Source organism: Tyto alba, unplaced genomic scaffold (genome assembly GCF_018691265.1).
Source record: "Tyto alba isolate M040663 unplaced genomic scaffold, T.alba_DEE_v4.0 Super-Scaffold_19, whole genome shotgun sequence".
NCBI lineage: Eukaryota > Metazoa > Chordata > Aves > Strigiformes > Tytonidae > Tyto > Tyto alba.
The window spans coordinates 918,403-937,379 of record NW_024881281.1 but is presented as its reverse complement, the minus strand read 5'-3'; the positions used below and the strand labels follow the sequence as shown (position 1 = coordinate 937,379).

Genomic DNA, 18,977 nt, shown 5'->3' with positions numbered 1-18,977 from the left:
GGGCAGGCGATGGTTCGCAGCGTTGCGGCCAGGGCATGGGGGGGGGGCCCTGCAGCCTTCTGCGGGGGGTGGCAGCTGGGGAGGGCAGGCGGGAGCTGGTGGGGCTCTGCCAGGCTCTGCGCTCCCAGGCAGAGGCTCTGGATGAGTCGGGGGGCTGCAAAAATTTCCTGCTCGAGCTTTGCCTTTGCCCCCAGGAGCTGCACATCTCTGCTGGGCTTCAGCTGGCGCGACCGCTCGCTGGGCCTCTGCCCGGGGGGACCTGCCCAGGTGCGGCTTTGCTGGGCTCCTTCCCAAACTCAGGGGTGGGTAACCACGGGAGCAGCTGGGGAGTGGGGGGGTCCCAACTCTCAAGGGTGCCCTGGGGGGAGCAGGAGGGGTCTTGCCCTCCAAAGCCTGACTATGCACATCACAGCCAAAGAAAAGGTACAAAAGCTGCTAATTGCTGTCCTGCTAGTGCAGCTCATGTGTTTAGGGGTTTCTTGTTACCAAAGAGCTGGCCTAGGGATGCTGAGAATCTCGTAAAAGCATTTTAATACAGTATATAAATATTGAACTACAAAAATAGACACCTCTGACTGCATGGGCACGCTGCGGGTGAGCTCGGGCAGGCTAAGCCCGACTGGTCTACAAGAGCGATGTTTTGGAGATGTTTCAAACTGAATCGGAAGGAAATGGGGTCTGATGGCGGCCCACGGCTTCCTCCTGCCCACGCCGGCAGCGGGGGGTCCCACGGGAGGCTGCTGCCCACGCAGCCAGGCAGGGTGCTGGCTGCGGGCAGGGGCCGGGGCTCCCGGCTGGGCATCGCCAGGGCTGGCAGCCAAAGCACCGGGGCAAAACCTGCCCCTTGGTATCACCCGCAGCAGCGCGGGTCCCGCTGGTGCCCGAGCAGTGAGACCTTCGCCCTGCCCGGCCACCGGAGCCCTCCTCTCTCTCCTCTCCTCTCCTCTCCTCTCCTCTCCTCTCCTCTCCTCTCCTCTCCTCTCCTCTCCTCTCCTCTCCTCTCCTCTCCTCTCCTCTCCTCTCCTCTCCTCTCCTCTCCTCTCCTCTCCTCTCCTCTCCTCTCCTCTCCTCTCCTCTCCTCTCCTCTCCTCTCCCTCTCCCTCTCCCTCTCCCTCTCCCTCTCCCTCTCCCTCTCCCTCTCCCTCTCCCTCTCCCTCTCCCTCTCCCTCTCCCTCTCCCTCTCCCTCTCCCTCTCCCTCTCCCTCTCCCTCTCCCTCTCCCTCTCCCTCTCCCTCTCCCTCTCCCTCTCCCTCTCCCTCTCCCTCTCCCTCTCCCTCTCCCTCTCCCTCTCCCTCTCCCTCTCCCTCTCCCTGCTCCCGCCGTTCCGCAGCACCCAGGGAATGGGTGCACAAAGCTGATGGTTTGGTTTGGAGCCCGGGTGAGGCTGCCCCGGCGGGGCGAAGGCTGCATGCCGCACAGCCGCCGTGCTGGGAGGGACGGGGGGGTGGTGGGGGAGGACCGGAGGGCTGCGACAAGCCCAGCCCTGGCTGTGGATGTGGCCGAGAACCAAAAGGCTGGTGCCCGGGGCGTGAGGCACAGCCCGGCTCCAGCAGCACGGGGAGCAGGGCTGCGGCTTCGTCCAAGTCCCGCGTGTCAGCGTAACGCCGGGGGAAACCCGTGTCAGAGGCGGCCGCACCGCCGCGCAGGGGAGCAAGGGCCTGCGACCTGGCTGGCACGGCTGCACCGTGCACCCACGGGACCCTCCGGCACCCGTGGGACCGACGATCACTCAGCTGCCTGCGTCCCCGAGGACCTTCCTGGTGACACCCGGGGCTCTCCCCAGCGCTGTGCTGGTGCCAGCGGTCGGGCTGAGCTCAGCCCGCTGTGCCGAGCCCCGTGCCGCACAGCCGCCTCGCTGCTGCACACCCACCTCCCGGCACCCCCGGCCAGGGAAAGCACCCAGCGGCGTCCGCTCCGCGGGGCGGCCACAGCAGCGCAGATCCCCTCGTTGCAGGAATGCTTGCTTGCTTTTTTCTCTCCTCGGAAGCTCAGGGCTGGCGCGCAGCCGTTTCCCCTCCGCAGACCCTGCGCTGGGTTGCCCGCCCGCCCCGCGGCACTGCCGGCAGCATCCCCGGCTCAGACCCCTCGGCAAAGGGGGGGATCCTCCCCGGCTGCCCGCGGGCAGGAGGTGCGAGCAGGGCATCCGCTTTCCGCTGCCCCTTCCCCTCCGAGGGGACGGGGGAAAGCAACCTTGGCCGGCGCCCACCCCGGTGCCGCCGGGCTCAGGCTTTCCCGCCTGCTCGGCTCGACGGCTACTCCTGGGCCCGGGGGGCACCGCGGGGGCCAGCCCCCTGCTTCGTGCCGGGCTCACCCTTGGCCGACCTGGCCCCGGCCACCGGCTCCTGCGCGGGCTGCCGGGGGGGCCTGTGCACCCGGGGGGCCGCGGCGGCACCGGCCGTGCCGTGGGCCTTGGCGGGGGGCTCCGGCGGCGGGAGCTGCGGCCGCGCCGTGTAGAGGAAGAGGGCCGGGTCGGGCATGGCGTCGTGCTCCTCCTGCACGGGGTCCCTGGGGCGAGCACCGTCCCCGGGCGGGCGCCGAGCGGGTGCCCTGTGGCCGCGGCGCCGGGGCCGGCCCTCGGGCGGGGGGTTGGCGGGGGGCTGCTCGGGGGGCGGCCGCCCGCCCGCCCGGGGGCCCGGCAGCCGCTGCGCGGTGGCGTGAAGCTGCAGGGAGAGGTAGGCGGCCGCCTCCGTCTGCTTCTGCAGCTCGGTGTCGAGGATGGTGACGCGGTGGCTCCGCCGCTTCAGCTCCTCCAGGAACCGGCGCTCCTTGGTGCGGAGGCTGGACCGCAGCGCGGCCACCAGCGTCTCCTTGTGCTGCAGCTCCTTGCGCAGCTCCGCGTTGTCCTTCTCCTTCTCCTGCAGCTGGGCCTCCATCGCCTGGCACTTCTCCTCCAGCTCCCGGTCCAGGACATCTGCAGGGGGGGCCAAGTCATGGAAAGGGGTCAGGGGAGGCAGCGGGGGCTCAGCCCGGCGCGGTGGCCTCAGCCCAAGCTCCCGGCGGGTCCCCGCACGCTCCCAGTGCCCTCCCGTGCCACCGAGGCTGCGCCGGTGCTTTTCGACAGGGCTCCACAACTCCCCATGGGGTGCCCGGGCGCGGGGTCCCTGCCAGCGCAGGCAGCCTCTCTCCATGCACCGCGGGCAGGCAGGGGAACCCCGACAGCCCCGCGCCGCCGAGCCGCGGGCACCGTGCGGTGTGGAACACCCGAACGCGGGGGGCGAAAGCAAAGGCGGTTTCCACAGAAGACACCGTTGCCATGGAACCTGCTGCCTCTGCCTCGCTGCAGCCTCGTGCTGCAGTTTTAAAATTTTCCTGGGTAACTAGCTTTTCACCCTAAAAGTGACTTTGAGTGTGTGCAGAGGGCACGGGGGAGCGTATGGGCTGGGAGAGAAAGGGAAATGGCAGCAGTGAAACGAGGGCTTGTCGAACCCAAGCCCCAAGACTCCACAGCCTGATGAGCGAGCATGGAGATGCTAATCCAGGATCACGGAGGCGCAGGGTGGTGCTTGGCAGGGCAGGAACCTCCACCCCAGGAGGGAGGAGTGGGCCGGGGGAGCCCGTCCCGGGGGGCAGGATGGCCAGGCAGCCAGCCCTCCCCCGCTGCTGTGTGCTCACCGCGCCGTCACCTCCGGTTTGTGCCCTGTTCCTCTTCCTGCTCCTGCCAGCAGCTGACTGCCAGCGACGGGGCACAGTCGGGACTTGTTAAACCAGAGGTGCTGCGTCAAGCGTCAGGTTCCCCACGGCTCCCACCGCCCTCCCTGCCCTTCCCACACCTCAGTGGGTGACAGACACCCTCCCTGCCCCGGCCCTTCTGAGTCACAGCACAGGCACCCAAGAAAGTGACTTCATGTGGGGCCTTGCACGTTGCTCCTGCACAGCCTGCACTGCTCTGGCCAGCCTGCGTGGGCTCTCTTCCACCCACCCGACGGAGGATAACACCTGCCTGACATCCATCCACCCATCCACCCATCCACCCATCCATCCATCCCTCCATCCCTCCATCCATCCACCCATCCACCCATCCACCCACCCATCCACCCATCCATCCATCCATCCATCCATCCATCCATCCATCCATCCATCCATCCATCCATCCATCCATCCATCCATCCATCCATCCATCCATCCATCCATCCATCCATCCATCCATCCATCCATCCATCCCTCCATCCATCCATCCATCCCACGCTCCACCCATCCTTCCTCCCTCCCACCCACCACAGTGGCATCAAGAGGCTGCATTGAGTAAACGCCTGTAGAGCAATCTGAATAACAAAACTTTGCGTTTCCTCAGTCCCTTCTGCCTGATGACCTTGTACGGCTGGAGGAGGTGTGGGATGGAGGGGAAGCACTGCAGCCACAGCCCCGGCAGCCCTGGCTGCAAGCTCCTGCACCCAGCCTTTGGTGGGGCGCAGGGAGGGGAGTGAAGTGAACGCTCCCCGCCGAGGCTGGCACCCGCCGGCACTCACCCCTGCCTGCCCAGGCCTGCTCCCACTGCCTGCAATAATCTCTGCTTTTTACGATATGATTTGCAACTGCTTTATAGCCTCAGCTCCTAAGTGTCTTTTGCAGAGGAAAAATGCTTCATAATGAGATCTTAAGGGAGGCAGCTGCACACAGTAATTATTACATGAGTGGCATTTGAAGAGCAATCATTTGATGGCATCTTAAATTAGGCAGTTGCCCCATAAACATGGCAAATGTGATCCTACTCTTCGTAAGCTGTTAAAAGGCTGAAGGATGGGCAGAGACCTGTGGGTGGGACTCTCCGCACGTTATGGTCTGTGAGGCACTGATGGCACCGGGTGGGTGGGACACCAGACCCCTCCCCGAGCAGTGAGCCCACCCGCATGGGGAAGGGACCCTGGGCTCAGGGAGGCCAGGTGGGAATGGGGGTCTGCTGGGGCCTGGGGCGAGCTGAGAGGGGCTGGGTGTGCACTGCCCACGGCGCACCCCCCTCCTGGGGACAGCCCCGGGGCTGGGACTGTCAAATCCTGCTGCGGCCCGCCCTGGTGCTGAGTGAGGGTGCTGCCGAGGGCCACGAACCCCACAGCCCCGGTGAGCATAGCCCCATGCCCACCCTGGCACTGAGAATGAAGCGCAGGCTGGAGCTCGGCGCCAGGGACCATGCCCCGGCAGCACCAGGGAGGAGTTTCAGCTTCATCCCTGGGATGGAGGAGGAAGAGGAGCCGGGCTGCTCACAGAGCATCCTCCGCCGCCCGCAGGTGCCCGGGCACCGCTGCCTGCCCCTGCCTGCCCCAGGTGCTGTTGGGGATGGGGATGTGTCGCATGGAGCCCTGTGGTGGCATTTGCTGCCCCGCGGGAGCAGCACGGAGAGGGTGGTCTCAGCCTGTGGTCCAGAGTCCACTGCCCGGAGAGCTGCCCAACGCATCCCGCCCCGGGGGGGGGGGGGGCCGAGCTGGCCAGGCTCTGCCCAGGGTCAGGGCTGCGGGCACATGCGTGTGTGTCAACGTGCGTGCGAGATGCGGGGAGTGGCTGCGGGGTGCTCAGGGGAGTGGGGAGCAGCGCCCAGCCACATGCTGGCAGCGGGACGCTGTGCCTGGGGTGCCCCCGCTCCACCGACGTGTCCCCCCTGGGCACCCCTTGCTGGAGGAGAGGGGGTGAAATCAGGGGGAGCTCAGCGCCAGCTCCCCGTCCCCGTGTCCCCTGGCTCAGGCTTTCATTTGAAAACTTGCCCTCAGCCACCACGTCGCCGGGGCCAGCGCCGACCGATGCCAGAGCCCCGTGCCATGGGGCCCTGCCCGCGGCAGCCGCGGGACGGGGAAATTGCCCGTGGGTTTCCGCTCACCCCCAGCCCCTCCTGCCTGTCCCAGGGGGATGAGGCTGCCTTTGGGCAGGAGAAGCTTTGCCAGGGCTCTTCAGCCGGGCAGGACTGCGGGTCCCAGCCCCAGGGCCACCCCAGGAGGGGCTGCAGGACACAGGGCTGGGCGGCCCGAGGGGACAGCGCGTTGTGGAATGCCTTTTGGGGCAGCTCTCTGCTGCTGCTCCCAAGCCTGGGATGGTGCCTGGAGCTTGAAGACATTTTTCATGCACCAAGACACTTCTCCCCTTTATTTTGGAGTGTGAAAAACTATCTTGTGGGCAAACCTGACTGATTAATGAACCAAGTGCCAGGAGATTTTTTGAATCAGCATCTGGATTGCAACAGGTGAGTGGAGCTGGAAGTGGGGCTGATAATGTCCTTGTTGGCTTTTCCCTGGGGCTGAAGGGTTTGCAGGCTTTGAGTCCTGCCCTGGGGGTCTCTGAGCTGCCCCTGGGGGGGCTGTGGTGGTGGGAGGGGTGTCTGTGTCAGGGCATTAGCAAAGCCAACCCAGACGTGCTGGCTTTCACATGCAAAACCTTCCTAGGTGGCTGCCAGGGTATTTAATGGGGCTGTGGAGAGGTTGTGAATGTGCTGCAGGCTCCTGGGGTGGCCCCCCTACCCACACGGTGCTCCCCCTTATCTCCTGCACAGACCTGTGCTCTTACCTTGCTGGCGGGCTTCCAGCTCTTTTATTTCCAGGTCATGGGTGAGCTCTGGAAGAGAAATCCAAAAGGGCTGAGAAGGAGCATCCCGCCTGTCCCGCTGCGTCCCCCCCCGTCCCCCGCTGCGGCTGCTGGGGTGCTGGCAATCACCGCGGCTGCGGTGCTGCCTCTGCCCGGCCCACGGCCTGAGTGGGGCCATCTCGGAGCACCAGCCACAGGCTGAGCCAAAAATAGATCATTCCGGCAATTTCTACGTTACTAAGCGTCCTCGGGATCTGGCATCTGCCACGGGTCCTGCCCCACAGCGGAGCGAGAGCCTCTGTTTCTCCAGCAATGCCTTTTCTTTTTCTCAGAGAGCTGCTGAACCATTTTCAGTGCTTTAAATCAGGACAAAGAGCAGAGCAACGGATTGAAAATAGACCAAAGTGTAAGCTGCCGCCCAAAATATTTCAGAATTTACTGCTCCCAGGCCGCTCTCTGCCTCTGCACACGACGCACGCGGGCCGGCCTCGACCCCGCGCCACGTGCCCGCAGAGGGACGCTGCCCTGCGGCCCGCGGGACGTGGCCCCCGCCGCCCGGGGGGCTCCTCGGGGCTGCTGGGCTCCGACAGCCCACGCCGGGGCTGCAGCCTCGGCCACCACGGAGCCCCTGCAGCCGGCCCCTCACCCGCTGCGGCAGGGCCGGGGTGCAGGCAGAGCTGCCCGTGCCCCCGCTGCACCCACAGCCCTGACACACTGCCTGCACCCTGCCTGCTCCCTGCCTGCACCCTGCCTGCTCCCTGCCTGCTCCCTGCCTGCACCCTGCCTGCACACTGCCTGTACACTGCCTGCTCCCTGCCTGCACCCTGCCTGCACCCTGCCTGCTCCCTGCCTGCTCCCTGCCTGCACCCTGCCTGCTCCCTGCCTGCACTGCCTGCACCCTGCCTGCTCCCTGCCTGCACTGCCTGCACCCTGCCTGCACTGCCTGCACCCTGCCTGCACCCTGCCTGCACCCTGCCTGCACTGCCTGCACCCTGCCTGCTCCCTGCCTGCACCCTGCCTGCTCCCTGCCTGCACTGCCTGCTCCCTGCCTAGCCCCAGGCTACAAAACCAGCTCACAAAAGGCAGGAGAGAGGGAGCTCAGGGACTCTGGAGTTCCCTTTACCCTGCACACTTTCACAATCTCTTGAATTAATTATCACAGCCCACCAACCCACCAGCAGCTGGGAGAGGAGGGGCAGCAGCAGCATTCAGTTGTTTTGGGGCTTTTTTTTTTTTTATTTTTTTTTTCCCCTGAAAATGAGTTCAAATGGTTAATCTTTGCCCTACATTTTTCTTTTAATCTGCTTTCATGTTGACTCTAATCCTCATCACTGCCACCCTTCTGAAACGAAACGCTTGGCTCAGGCTGCTCTGCCCGTCTGCCTCGGAAAACAAATCTGTAGTGAGAAGGCAGAAGTAACCGAGAACGTAATGCAGTTTCTGGAAAGCTTTCAGCGCTCCCGGCTGCCCCACTGCAAATCAACAGCAACTGTGTTATTCTTCTGAAGCTAAAATAATAGGTTTGGAGCCTCAGATATATTTCAAATGAAAACCAAAGCCCATTCCCAAAGGAGACATCGCCTTGCTGGGCGAGTGCAGGGCTCGGGGGTGATGCACAGCCCGGGGTCCCGGCTTCGGCGCTGGAGCCACGGGGGCTGGTGGGAACCTGCCCCGGTACCGTCCCCACGACCCCCGAGGGGCAAATCCAGGGGAGATCACCCTGCGGGGCTCCCAGGCGGTCTCGGCCTCCGCGGGACGGACCCAGCACTTCTGCAGCCGCTGGCCCCCGGCTGCTGCCAGCTCCCACCGCTCTCCCGCTCGGGCCCGGTGACTCCGGGGGGTCCCCTGGGCCGGGCAGGGGACGGGGCACTGCCGGGTGATGCACTTCAGCTTGCCTGGCACAGGAGGTGGCTGAGGAGGGCTCTGTATTCCCTGCCGTGGGCTAGGACCCACGGGGCTGCCCCACAGGAGCCCCAAGTGACCCTCTTGGAGGTGGCTACGTGCCCCTTGGGGGGGTCAGGTGCTTGCAGGCAAGCTAGAAATGGGTTTATTTAAGACACAGCTCCCTGGGAGGCCCGTCCTGGTGCCCCGAGGGGACCGTTGGCACGGCCAGCCCCCCCCAGGCCAGCTTTGCTATGCACCGCCTGCCCGCAGGGATCCCCCCAAACCCCGCTCTGCTCCCGGCACCGGCCGGCCCTCCGGCGCCCCACTAACACCGCTGAGCAGGCTAATTATTGCCACCAGGCCTGAGCTCATCTTCCAGCAAAAGGAGAAAAAGAAGAGTCAGAGGAATCTATTGCTATTTCTGCTGCGCTGATACCTCGCAAATAAAACGGGAGTGGGAGGGAAGCCAACTCTCCTCTGTAACGCGAGGCTCGTTCCAATAAATGAAGCATGCAGCTCTGGGCTGCGTTACCTTCCTGTAAAGCCTAAAACTGGGAACGCTGGGCTGGGGGGGTCTGCTGGGGCCCTGGTATTGCCCAGAGCAGCCGCCCCCTCCTCCTGCCAGCCTGCACGAAGGGCACGAGGCTGCGGGGGCTCGCGGGGGCTCAGCACACGGATGCTCCATCCCGCTTTCAGCTCTTGCTGCCGGCCCAGCAGCAGCCCCTGGGGGCTCCCGGGATGTGGGGTGCAGCCAGCGGGAGCTGCCCTGGGGCCACAGGCACCAAACCCGGGGGTTTATTTACTTGGACTTGGTCCCTTCGGAACACGGCTGTTCTGCTGCTGGATCCAGGATGGATCCAGCGCCGCGGGCTTGCTGCGGGCCTCCCCCTGGGATTCCTCAGCTCCCCCCCATGGAAAGTGCTGCTGCCGGAGCTTCTCGGGGCTGAGTAGGTGGCAGCTGGGAAAGGGAGCTCTGCAGAAGGGTGGGCACTTCCAGCGGTGGGGCCTCGGGGAGGCCGAGGGGACGGTACAAAAGTCGAAGGTCGGAAACAAGAGCTCCAGGGCAGGCGGTGCAGCTCCGCAGGGCCACGGCGGGGGACGCGCCGACTTACCGGCGCCGCTTCCCTGGTGCAAACAGCCCCACCAGATAACGGCATTCACACCGTCAGCAAAGTCACCTTAACACTAACAGGGGTTTGTCCCCAGTGCTCCCAGCAGACAGGCGTTGCAGAATCACACACCTCGCAGGCGAGGATGTGCCTCCCCGGCTCAGACAGTGCTGGCATTCGGGCCGTGCTGGGAAGGAGATGGCTAATAGCCAACTGTGCAACGGGCCCACCTCTGCCCTTGGGGACTCCGAGCCCCCCAGCCTGATTTAGGCACGAGAACTCCGCTGTCTCGCCTATCTGGAGAGGCCGTAGATGAAGCCATTAAAACAATGAAACAGAACAGCAAAAGCTTGGAAAGGGTGGGGGAAAATAGACAATTTTAACAATGCAGACATGTCTCTGTTTCCCAGGAATCGGGGAGGATGAGAGGCTGGGAGACAGGGAGTAATTAGCTACGGCTGAATTATTAATGAGAGCGATGGCACAAGTTGGAATGTGTCTCAGTGGCGGGCAGGAGGCTGGGAGCCGTGGCTCTTGCTGAAGGGGAGGGTGGGGGGCTGGCAGCCGTGCGCCCCACAGCCGGGTCAGGTCCCCGAGCCCCGCACCAGGCTCATGGCTGTGCTTCCCGGGGACAGACAGACCCCGGCCGTGGGTCTGCCAGGCTGCAGGGCCTGCCGTGACCCGGGGCAGCCCCGTGCCCCCTTCCCGGGGGGCTCCTGGTGACAGCCCCCAACCTCGGGAAAGGCTGGGAGGCTGCAGCCTCTGCGTGAGGGGCTGCGGGGGGGGCCTGTCAGGGGAAGGGGTGCTGGTGCTGCTGGTGCTGCTGGTGCTGCTGGTGCTGCTGGTGCTGCGGGCGTTAGTGCGCGTTCAGCACCGCAGCGGTAAGGCACGGCCAGGGGTTACTGACACTGGTGCCAGCGCCCGGCTGCTCTGGGCTGGGCCGGCAGGAAGGGCACGGATTTCACCTCTCTGTGTGTAAGAGAACAGAGAGTAACAAAATACAAACAAGAAAATCACATTTCCTCCTGTTCTGAAAGCGGCCTTGGCATGGTCTCATACGCCCATTATGGGCGGTGTTCAACCCTCTTCTTTCCCCATGTCTACTGGCACCTGGGACAAATGTCAAATTACTTTTACATTTTCATAATCAAAATGCCTTTGTGGGCACAGACCGTGGGAGGAAAGGCAGGACCATCTTGCTGGCTAACGCTGTGTTTTTCCTTTTCCTTACACCACTGAATCCCTCAGGGTAGCGACTACTGCAGCCAAACCACTGCAAGGTGCAGGAACACGCAGCTGCGGAGAGTGCTGAGCTACCAGGGCTAATCCTCGTTCAGAAGCGTGCCCTGAGCACGGCATGAAAACAAAGGGAGCGGGTTTTAATGATGGATTATCAACACAGACTCCTGTCTTACCGCCTGCCCCGCCAGCTGATGCCCAGAATAAAAATCGCTCTGGTTCTTCAGGGTTGCAGCTGGAAGCTGCTGGCACCCACGCGCAGAGGAGCGGTTTCAGAGGGTTTGACCCACGCCAGATTCGGGGGCCGCACAGCGTGGTCTGGGGAAGGGCTGGTGGCGCCCGGGCCGGGGGTGGAGGCTGAAGGGGATGGGGATCTCCCCCGATCCCACCTCGAGCAGGATCCCCCGCGGCTGGGTGACCGTCTCCTCCACGTCCCACTGAACGCCGGTGCGAGCTCCCACACGGAACCGGCCCCGGGCCCCGCGGTGCCCGCAGGAGCTTTCCTGCCCAAGCGCTGCTCCCGCGTGCCACGGCCGCCCCGACGCCCACCTGAGCAGTGCTTCTGCAAGCGGAGGATCTCCAGGTGCAGGTCATGGAGCAGCTCCATCTGCTCCTTCTTCAGGAAGGCGATGTGCCGCTGCACGCTCTGGATCTGGTGCTCCAGGGACACGGTCTCCATCGCAACCGAATTCACGGTCCAGGCCTGCGGGGAGCGGAGACGGCTCGTGACCAGACGCGCAGCAGCACGCCGGGCTGCCCGGAGCCCTTGCGAGGGGCAGAGCCCCCCGGGTGCAGGGTGGGCGACTGCTCTCCTCACCCCCTCCACGGGGCCGCGGCTGTGGGCGAAGCAGCTCGGCTCAGCAGACCCCCGGGGATGGCCCCCCAGCCGTCCCACCGCCCCCGCGCCTCCCGGGGCCGGCTCCCGTCCTGCCTGCGCTCGGGCTGGGAGGCTCAGGGGCTGCACGAGCAGAAAGCGCTGCCGCACGGACCCTGGCACCGCAACGGCTCGTTTCTATTTTGAATTTAGCCCTAGGAAATGTTTTATCACTGAGCAGGATTGCATCTGGGACAGGATTGCTCCCTGCAGTCCCCAGGTGGGAGTTGCACCAGAGATGATTTTGGCTCTCACTTGACAAGCCACACATTACGAAGCAGCAACTGCAGCAAGAGATCTAACACATGAAAAATACAATATGCTCCGTCTAACCCCATCAGTGATACGTGGCGAGGAGAGTCATGTTGTCTTCCAGAAGAAGAAACGTCTTCCCTGGTAATTCGCCTGGCAGACGAGAGCTGCTGTCGGTGCTGCGCCGGGCGGCTCAGCCCGCGTCGGGGTCCGTCACCACGTGTTAATTAATGGCTTCAGCCAAGCAGCGGTGCGAGCTGCCTACCTGCGTCGCTGCACCCGGGAGATAAAAATAAACCCCTGAAAGAAGCCTTAATCCTGGGAAATACCATTTCGTGTGGCTGTGGGATCTGTCCTCACCCCCCGCGCCCAGCCCGGAGCCGGGGGGAAGCCACAGCAAGGCGAGGAGCACTGCCACAGCCCGCGCGGGCTGGGCCCCAGGGACCCGCTTCCATTCCCTCCTTCATCCACGGCTGACTTCACTTTGCTCCCTACAGAAACTTCAGCGCTGAGTGAGCGCTTCGGCCCGTGGTTACGGCACGCCCAGCTGGGTAACGGAGTACATTTAAAGATAATTCCCACAACCAAAAATCGAATCAAACCGTATTTAAGCTCGATTCCACGGTAAGCGATCTGGGCAGTGCCTTGAGTTCAAGGCTTTGCTCCTGCCAAAGCCTCTCCAGATTCGTGAAATCCTTAAAGCCAGGTCTCCGTGTTCCTACTATGTCATGAAGCGGGGATGCAATGAGGCTCCGGAACTAACGGGTTCGGGGGCTGCCCCAGCCGTCCCCCCGCCGTGGGGCAGAACACCCCCCTGCAAGGGGCTGGTGCTGCTCCACCTCCTGGGGGGCTGCGGGGGGGAGCTCTGCTCTGCTGCACCCCCTGCAAGCCCAGCCACCGGCCTGGCTTCCACAGCGGGTTTCTCGGATGCAATGCCGTCGTGGTTGTCCCCGCTTGAGCGGTCAGACCAAGCTGGGCCAGGGGGCTGGGGGCCGGGGGCTGGCCTGGCCGTCCCCCCCGCAGGGCTGGCTCGGGGCTCCCACCGTGGGCTCTGCAGCCTGGGGGTGCGTCTGCCCACGGGGGCTCTGCGTAAAGCTGAAAATAGGAATATTGGGTGATGGGAACCGGCTTTGGTGTATATGGTGGGTTGTCACTGGGGTTTTTCTCATGTCCCAGGGAGCCATTTCTGGAGGCAAAATAATGAAATTTTGAGTCTTAGGGTGGGTCTGCTATTGAGGGATAGAAATGCTCCAAACATTCACCCCATGAATGTGATGGGAAAACGTGAAAAATGCTGGTGTGATACATAAAAGCAACAGCTACAGAGGTCCTGCTTCTCATTTAAGGTGCTTATTGCGGGAGGTAGGATTTATACCAGCTTACAGCTTCCCTGCGGAACAATGTCATATAGGTGAAAATAGCCCTGGAGCAGCCTGCTCAGCCCTGCCCGGCTGAAGATAAAGTGTGTTCCGTGCAAGTCAACCACAGGCACTTCCAGGGCCCCCAGGGGCTGTCAGATCCTCAGTGTTGGGCATTTGGAAATGCAACCAGGGGAAAAAAATAAAATCTAGCTCTAGACTTCACTTCCTGATCATTCCCCGTCTTCTGAGTGGCAAGATGATGATTTTTAAGTCTTGTAAGTCACCTTGCCTTCCTGATGGCACTGTAATTGATAGCCAAGAGAGCTGGCCTTCGTTCTTTGTAGTGTAAGAGCTGGTGAGGATGGGGGTTTGTTAAAGGTGTGATGGGGGCACGTTTACTCGTGCCGGTGCAGCAGTTATGGAAGTTATCTGGCATCTGCCATGGGCTAGGAATACAAATCATGCTACGGCATATCCTGCCCCGGCCGCCCTGGCTGTGGGGGGGCTGTGGACGCGCGATGTGCTGGGCTCTGGAGCAGCTTCTGGATGGGAGTTGTGGCACCTCATCTCCAGAAATGTCAGAAAGTAGGTTGGACAAAGCCCAGGGGATACGTACTGCTATTTTCAAGCACTTTGTTCTGTCTAGTTGCAATATCTTTAGCAGAAATGGCTGCAAATTTTCCATTGAACTTTCCCTTCTCCCTTTAAGGAAGAAATTACCCTTTTTTACCAATGAAAATATTTTCCTTTAAAAATAAATAGTTGATAAATACCAAGCCGTAAAGGAAGTCAAAGAAAAAAAAATTCTGGACTTGAGATCTGTTTGCTGTCTCTGATTTGGAAGATAAAAAGCATGCATAATCTACCTGTGTACAGGGGGGGAAAAAAAAAGTCTGTTTCCAAAGTTGCAATGGGAAAGCCTTAGTGGGTTTGGATCGGCTTTGCCTGTCCAATGCGACTTTCACCGTTTCCCTTGAGAAACAGCTCCCAGCTTGTGGCAGGAACATCAGAGGTGCTGTGTCTGGGGGAGCGCACCTCGTTTTGTCCCTGCACGAAACGCCCGCCAGCACGGGGGGCCAGGGGGGGCCGGGGCAGCGGCTGCTGTCGCAGGGATGCGGGGACGTCGCCAGCAACGGCCGTGCTGCTGCTGGGGGCAGCGACGGGGGGCACATCCCTGCTGGGGGCAACGATGGGGGGGCACATCCCTGCTGGGGGCAGCGATGGGGGGGCACATCCCTGCTGGGGGCAGCGACGGGGGGGGCACATCCCTGCTGGGGGCAGCGATGGGGGGGCACATCCCTGCTGGGGGCAGCGACGGGGGGCACATCCCTGCTGGGGGCAGCGATGGGGGGGCACATCCCTGCTGGGGGCAGCGACGGGGGGGGCACATCCCTGCTGGGGGCAGCAATGGGGGGGCACATCCCTGCTGGGGGCAGCGATGGGGGGGGCACATCCCTGCTGGGGGCAGCGACGGGGGGCACATCCCTGCTGGGGGCAGCGATGGGGGGCACATCCCTGCTGGGGGCAGCGACGGGGGGCACATCCCTGCCGGGGCTCTGCAAGAGCCTGGAGCTCTTAACAAAGCTGCAAGTTAGCGCCGGGCTCCAGCAGCAGCTCTGCCCTGCTCGAGTGCCCTCTCCACTCTGTGCCCACCCGCTCCCCACAGAGGGATTCAGGACCAAACTCCCAACACCACTGTCCTCCCGCCGTCACGGCACACAGGGGGAGGTGGCAGCAGCGTTTGGAGCCTTTCGTTTGGCGCGCGCCTTTGGTCCTTCCACACAGCACAGTCACTCGGGAGGTGTTGGGACTTAACAGGGATTAGCTGCTGCTGCTGGCTGACCCAACAACGCTTTACAGGGCCACTGCATCTCCCACCTGGTAACGCCCAAGCTCCCCACGTGGAGGGCCCCAGCAAGCACCGGTGACCGTATTTCCACGGGGTGAAGCAAGGCAGGAACCTCCTCCACCCTGTGCCAGAGACACGAGAGCCAAAGCAGAGTGATCAGGACTCACTCCCGGGGGTGCTAGGCACCAGCTCCCCGCGTCCCGGCCCCGTGAGCACGGCTCCAGCAGGATGGTTGTACTGCAGCACGTAGGGATGGGGTTGGAAGGTCCCAGCACCGATCCCTGCCTTGCTGCTGTAGGGGTTACTTTTCTTTTCCAGACTAGTTCTAGCTTGCCAAAGCAACTGGTGGTGGAAGCCTGCTCAGTGAGCGTGCACTCTGCGGCTTTGAGGAGTTATGTATGAGGTTACAGCTCTAGAAAGCAACGTCATTCATAATAAAAGCCAAGGGTAAGTGATAGTCCTCTTTAGCTTGAAGGATGCTCTGTGCCCTTGTGCTTCTGACAGTTGCATGCATACACCCGCACAGAGCGGGAAAGGAGGCAGCAACCAGCTTAACAGTGGTTTTTGCCCCTGTTCAATGGTGACACCCAGAGCCTGAGCTGGCCCCTTCTCCCTGCAGGGCTGTAGCTGAACGGCTGACTCTGGTTTTGGAGACTGGACATCCAAGGGGCTCTGCTCCACCACCAAGAGCTTTCCAGGAACAAGTTTCCCTCTCTCTCCACCCAAGGATTTGAGCACAGGACTCCCAGGAGTTGCAGGACAGCCCTCAGCAGGGCACTTGGGACCAGATCTTTAGCTTTAAAAATGCACTTCTAATATCTTAGCCCTCAACTGCAAATTTGCTCAGAGACACTGCAAAAGCTTAGCTGGTAAAGTGCCGGGTAACAGAGGAGGTTTCTGGGCTGCTGAGCAGAAGCAGCTCACGGCAGCCTGCGTGAGTGCGACCCACGAACGTGGACATGGGGGGACATGCACCAGGAATCGGTGGGCACGCTCCAGAGCGGGCCTTGGAGAGCCTCTGCGGCAGGACGAGCTTCCCTGCTCTGCTCGGCCGCCCCCCGCCCGCTCCCTCGGCGGGGGCTCCCCCAAACCCGGGCTGGGGGCTGGCACCCGGCCTCGGCTCCGGCGTGGGGCGCAGCGGCGATGGGCTTGGTCCCCTGCAACTCCCCACGTCGTGTGGTTGTGGGCACAGTCTCAGCTTCCTGGGGGCTTGCCCCTGCCCCTAAAACACATTTTTTTTTTTCCTCACTTCTTATCTTTTCACTATGTGACTACAGTCTTTGGGACAAGGCACGGTGGGAGTCCTGAGCTCAGCTGGGTGTTTCAAATTGCCATCAGACGATCTCAGCGAGATTCACAATTTCATCCCAATTTACCAGAATTCTTATTTCGCAAAACAACTGAAGCAGCCTCTTGAAGTAGCTACAATGACCAATTTAGTTGCAAGTCTACGAAGAGCTGATTTCCTTTGCACAGACAGATTGTTTGAGAATTTGCTTCCAGGGCAAAACTATGTTGAAGTCTGTTGTTTAATGACAATCAGGATCCCAAGACTTTGGCCTGAGAAAAACCCTCCGTTCCTGATGATGCATTTCAAAGGCAGATACGGTATTGCATGTACACGTACCCCAGCACAAACACCGTCACACCAACATCCAGCCCTTATTCGCATAATCATTTTCCCCCATGAGTGGCAAATCAAGCAGGAGTCAGAAGGTACAAACAAGATTTGCAGAAACAGGTCGATAATTTATCCTGCTGTGCTTGCCAGCAAATCCCTCTCCATCGCATTAAAACATACGCAGGAATAAACAGTGAAACGTATTACAGATCTCTGCTACTAAGTATTTACAATCTCAAAGAATAAGAACACAAACTTTGCAACAATGTCATGAAGCAAGTATGTCTTTAAATGCATGGAAAATAAGGCAGCAGGAAGCTAAGAAACTTGCAGAAGGTCACAGAGGTAGTGGCAGTGCCAGGAATAGAAACTAGAGGTGAAATCCTGGCCTTGGGAAAGTCAGTGGGAAACCTTCCCTGATCTCAGCAGGGGCAGAATTACACTCGGATTCCTGTTTGCTATTCAGTACCTATCAGTATCTATTTAAAGACAAAATCAGGGCAAACGCTGATTATAAATTATTGCGTTTTCTCGCAATTCTCTGCGCGCGGCTGCCTGCCTAGCAGCCGAAGCTGACGCTTGCCGTTTGGCCGCAGATGCTGAGCGCCAGGCCGGGTTCGGTGCTGCTGGCGCCGGGGGCACCGGCCGCGGGTCCGGCGCTCTGTCAGGAGCAGGATTTGGCCCGCCATCCACGCCCGGAACCCACGATCCCCCGAAGCGGGTGATCCCCCGCGGTGCCATCCCGCACGGGGGGGGGGGGAATTCCGCAGCAATGCTCCCCGGCCCCCGGCCGAACCCTTCCACCCACGCTTAACCCCGCAGCCGCCGGGGCGGGCGGGCAGAGCCCCGCCGCGCTCGGTCCCGCTCCCCGCAGCACCCACCCAGCCGCCGCCGGCGACGCCCGGGCCGGAGCAACTTCTGGAAGAGGAACCGGCGGGGCCGCAGGCAACTTTTGGGGGGACGGTCCCCCCCGGCCGCCCCGCAGCCCGGCTGCGCGGCCCGCAGCCCTCCCCCCCCCCCCCCCCCCCCCCCGCCGTTCTCCCTCCCCGCGCCGCGCCCCGGGCCCTTACCTGCGGGAGCGGCGGGGCCCCGGTCCCGGGGGGAGCGGCCGGGGGTGCCGCCGGGGCCGGGCCCGGGGCCGCTGGGGCTCCCGCGCTGCCCGCGCTGCCTGCGGCGGCCCCGCCTCGCCCGGCCCGGCCCGGCCCCGCCGCTCCCGCAGCCGTAAACAGGCGGCAACGTGACCGGAACTGGGGAGCTCCGCCGGGGCGGGGGACGGGACGGGACGGGGATGGGCGGCTGCGGGGCGCGGCGGAGCCCCGGGGGGGCCCGGGCCCAGCGCCGGGGACATCCACCCCCCCCCCCCACCCGTCCCCCGCGGCCGGGTCGGGGCTCCGCTCGCCCCGGGGGGAGCCGCGCTGGGGCCGGGGCTCGGCCCCCCCGGAGCACCCCAACCCCGCCCCGTGCCGGGCTCGGCCCCCCGGGACCCCCGAACCCCCCCGAACCCCCCCCCGGCTCGGCCCCGCTCCCCGCCGCTGTCCGCGGTGCTGAAACCGCCTCCGGCCCCACCGCGGAGCGCGGGGAGTGATGGACCAGCGGGCGGGCCGGAAAGCCGGGATCTGCCGGGGATCTGCCGGGGATCTGCCGGGGATCCGCCGGGGATCCGCCGGGGATCTGCCGGGGATCTGCCAGGGAGCTTCCGGGGAGCTGAGGATCTGCTGGGGGACCGGGGATCTGCTGGGGAGCTGGGGATCTGCTGAGGGACCACGGTTCTGCTGGGAGAGCAAGCTTCTGCCAGGGAACCAGGATCCTGCCGGGGGCTCGGGATCTGCTGGGGACCTCGGGATCTGCTGGGGAACTGGGGGGTCTTCTGGGGTCCTCGAGGTCTGCTGGGGATTTGGGGATCTGCTGGGGAACTGGGGATCTGCTGGGGAACTGGGGATCTGCCAGGGAACCAGGATCCTGCCAGGGAGTTCGGGATCTGCTGGGGAACCAGGGTTCTGCTGGGGACCTCGGGATCTTCTGGGGACCACGGGATCTGCTGGGGATCTGGGGATCTGATGGGGAACTGAGGTTCTGCCGTGGAGCTCGGGATCTGCTGGGGAACTGGGGATCTGCCGGAGATCTCGGGGTCAGCTGGAGAACTGGGGATCTTGTGGGGAACCCAGCAGCGTTTGCATCCCCTGCGGGGTTTTTACTGCTAATGCGACTGAAGGGGGGAATGCAGAGGCAAATGCGGGGTGGTACCCACTCCAGCGAGGAAATCGGTGGGAAGGGTGAGTCAGAA

General features: G+C 62.9%; 1 protein-coding gene across 2 annotated transcripts; it reads right to left on the bottom strand.

Annotated features, from left to right (window-relative positions):
• Nucleotides 1–1,268: 1,268 nt before the first annotated feature.
• CCDC92B (coiled-coil domain containing 92B) lies at nt 1,269–17,820 on the bottom strand. Of its 2 annotated transcripts, XM_042791830.1 has the most exons (4): nt 17,764–17,820; nt 11,286–11,439; nt 6,487–6,534; nt 1,269–2,911 (listed from the first exon to the last, which is right to left on the bottom strand). In XM_042791830.1, exons 2-4 carry the CDS (start codon nt 11,413–11,415, stop codon nt 2,253–2,255), a joined length of 837 nt encoding a protein of 278 aa, XP_042647764.1. In that variant the 5' UTR covers nt 11,416–11,439; nt 17,764–17,820; the 3' UTR covers nt 1,269–2,252. The 2 variants fall into 2 exon arrangements, with proteins under 2 accessions (XP_042647764.1, XP_042647765.1); XM_042791831.1 differs by lacking the exon at nt 17,764–17,820 and having other exon boundaries at nt 11,286–11,719.
• Between the last annotated feature and the right edge of the window lie 1,157 nt (nt 17,821–18,977).

Excerpts from the sequence above, each read along its gene's own strand:
- CCDC92B (XM_042791830.1), bottom strand. The coding sequence starts at position 11,415 with ATGGAGACCGTGTCCCTGGAGCACCAGATCCAGAGCGTGCAGCGGCAC. Across the intron at positions 6,535-11,285 it reads CTTGCAGAAGCACTGCTCAG|AGCTCACCCATGACCTGGAA; the intron begins GTGGGCGTCGGG and ends TTTCTCTTCCAG. Across the intron at positions 2,912-6,486 it reads GCTGGAAGCCCGCCAGCAAG|ATGTCCTGGACCGGGAGCTG; the intron begins GTAAGAGCACAG and ends CCCCCCCTGCAG.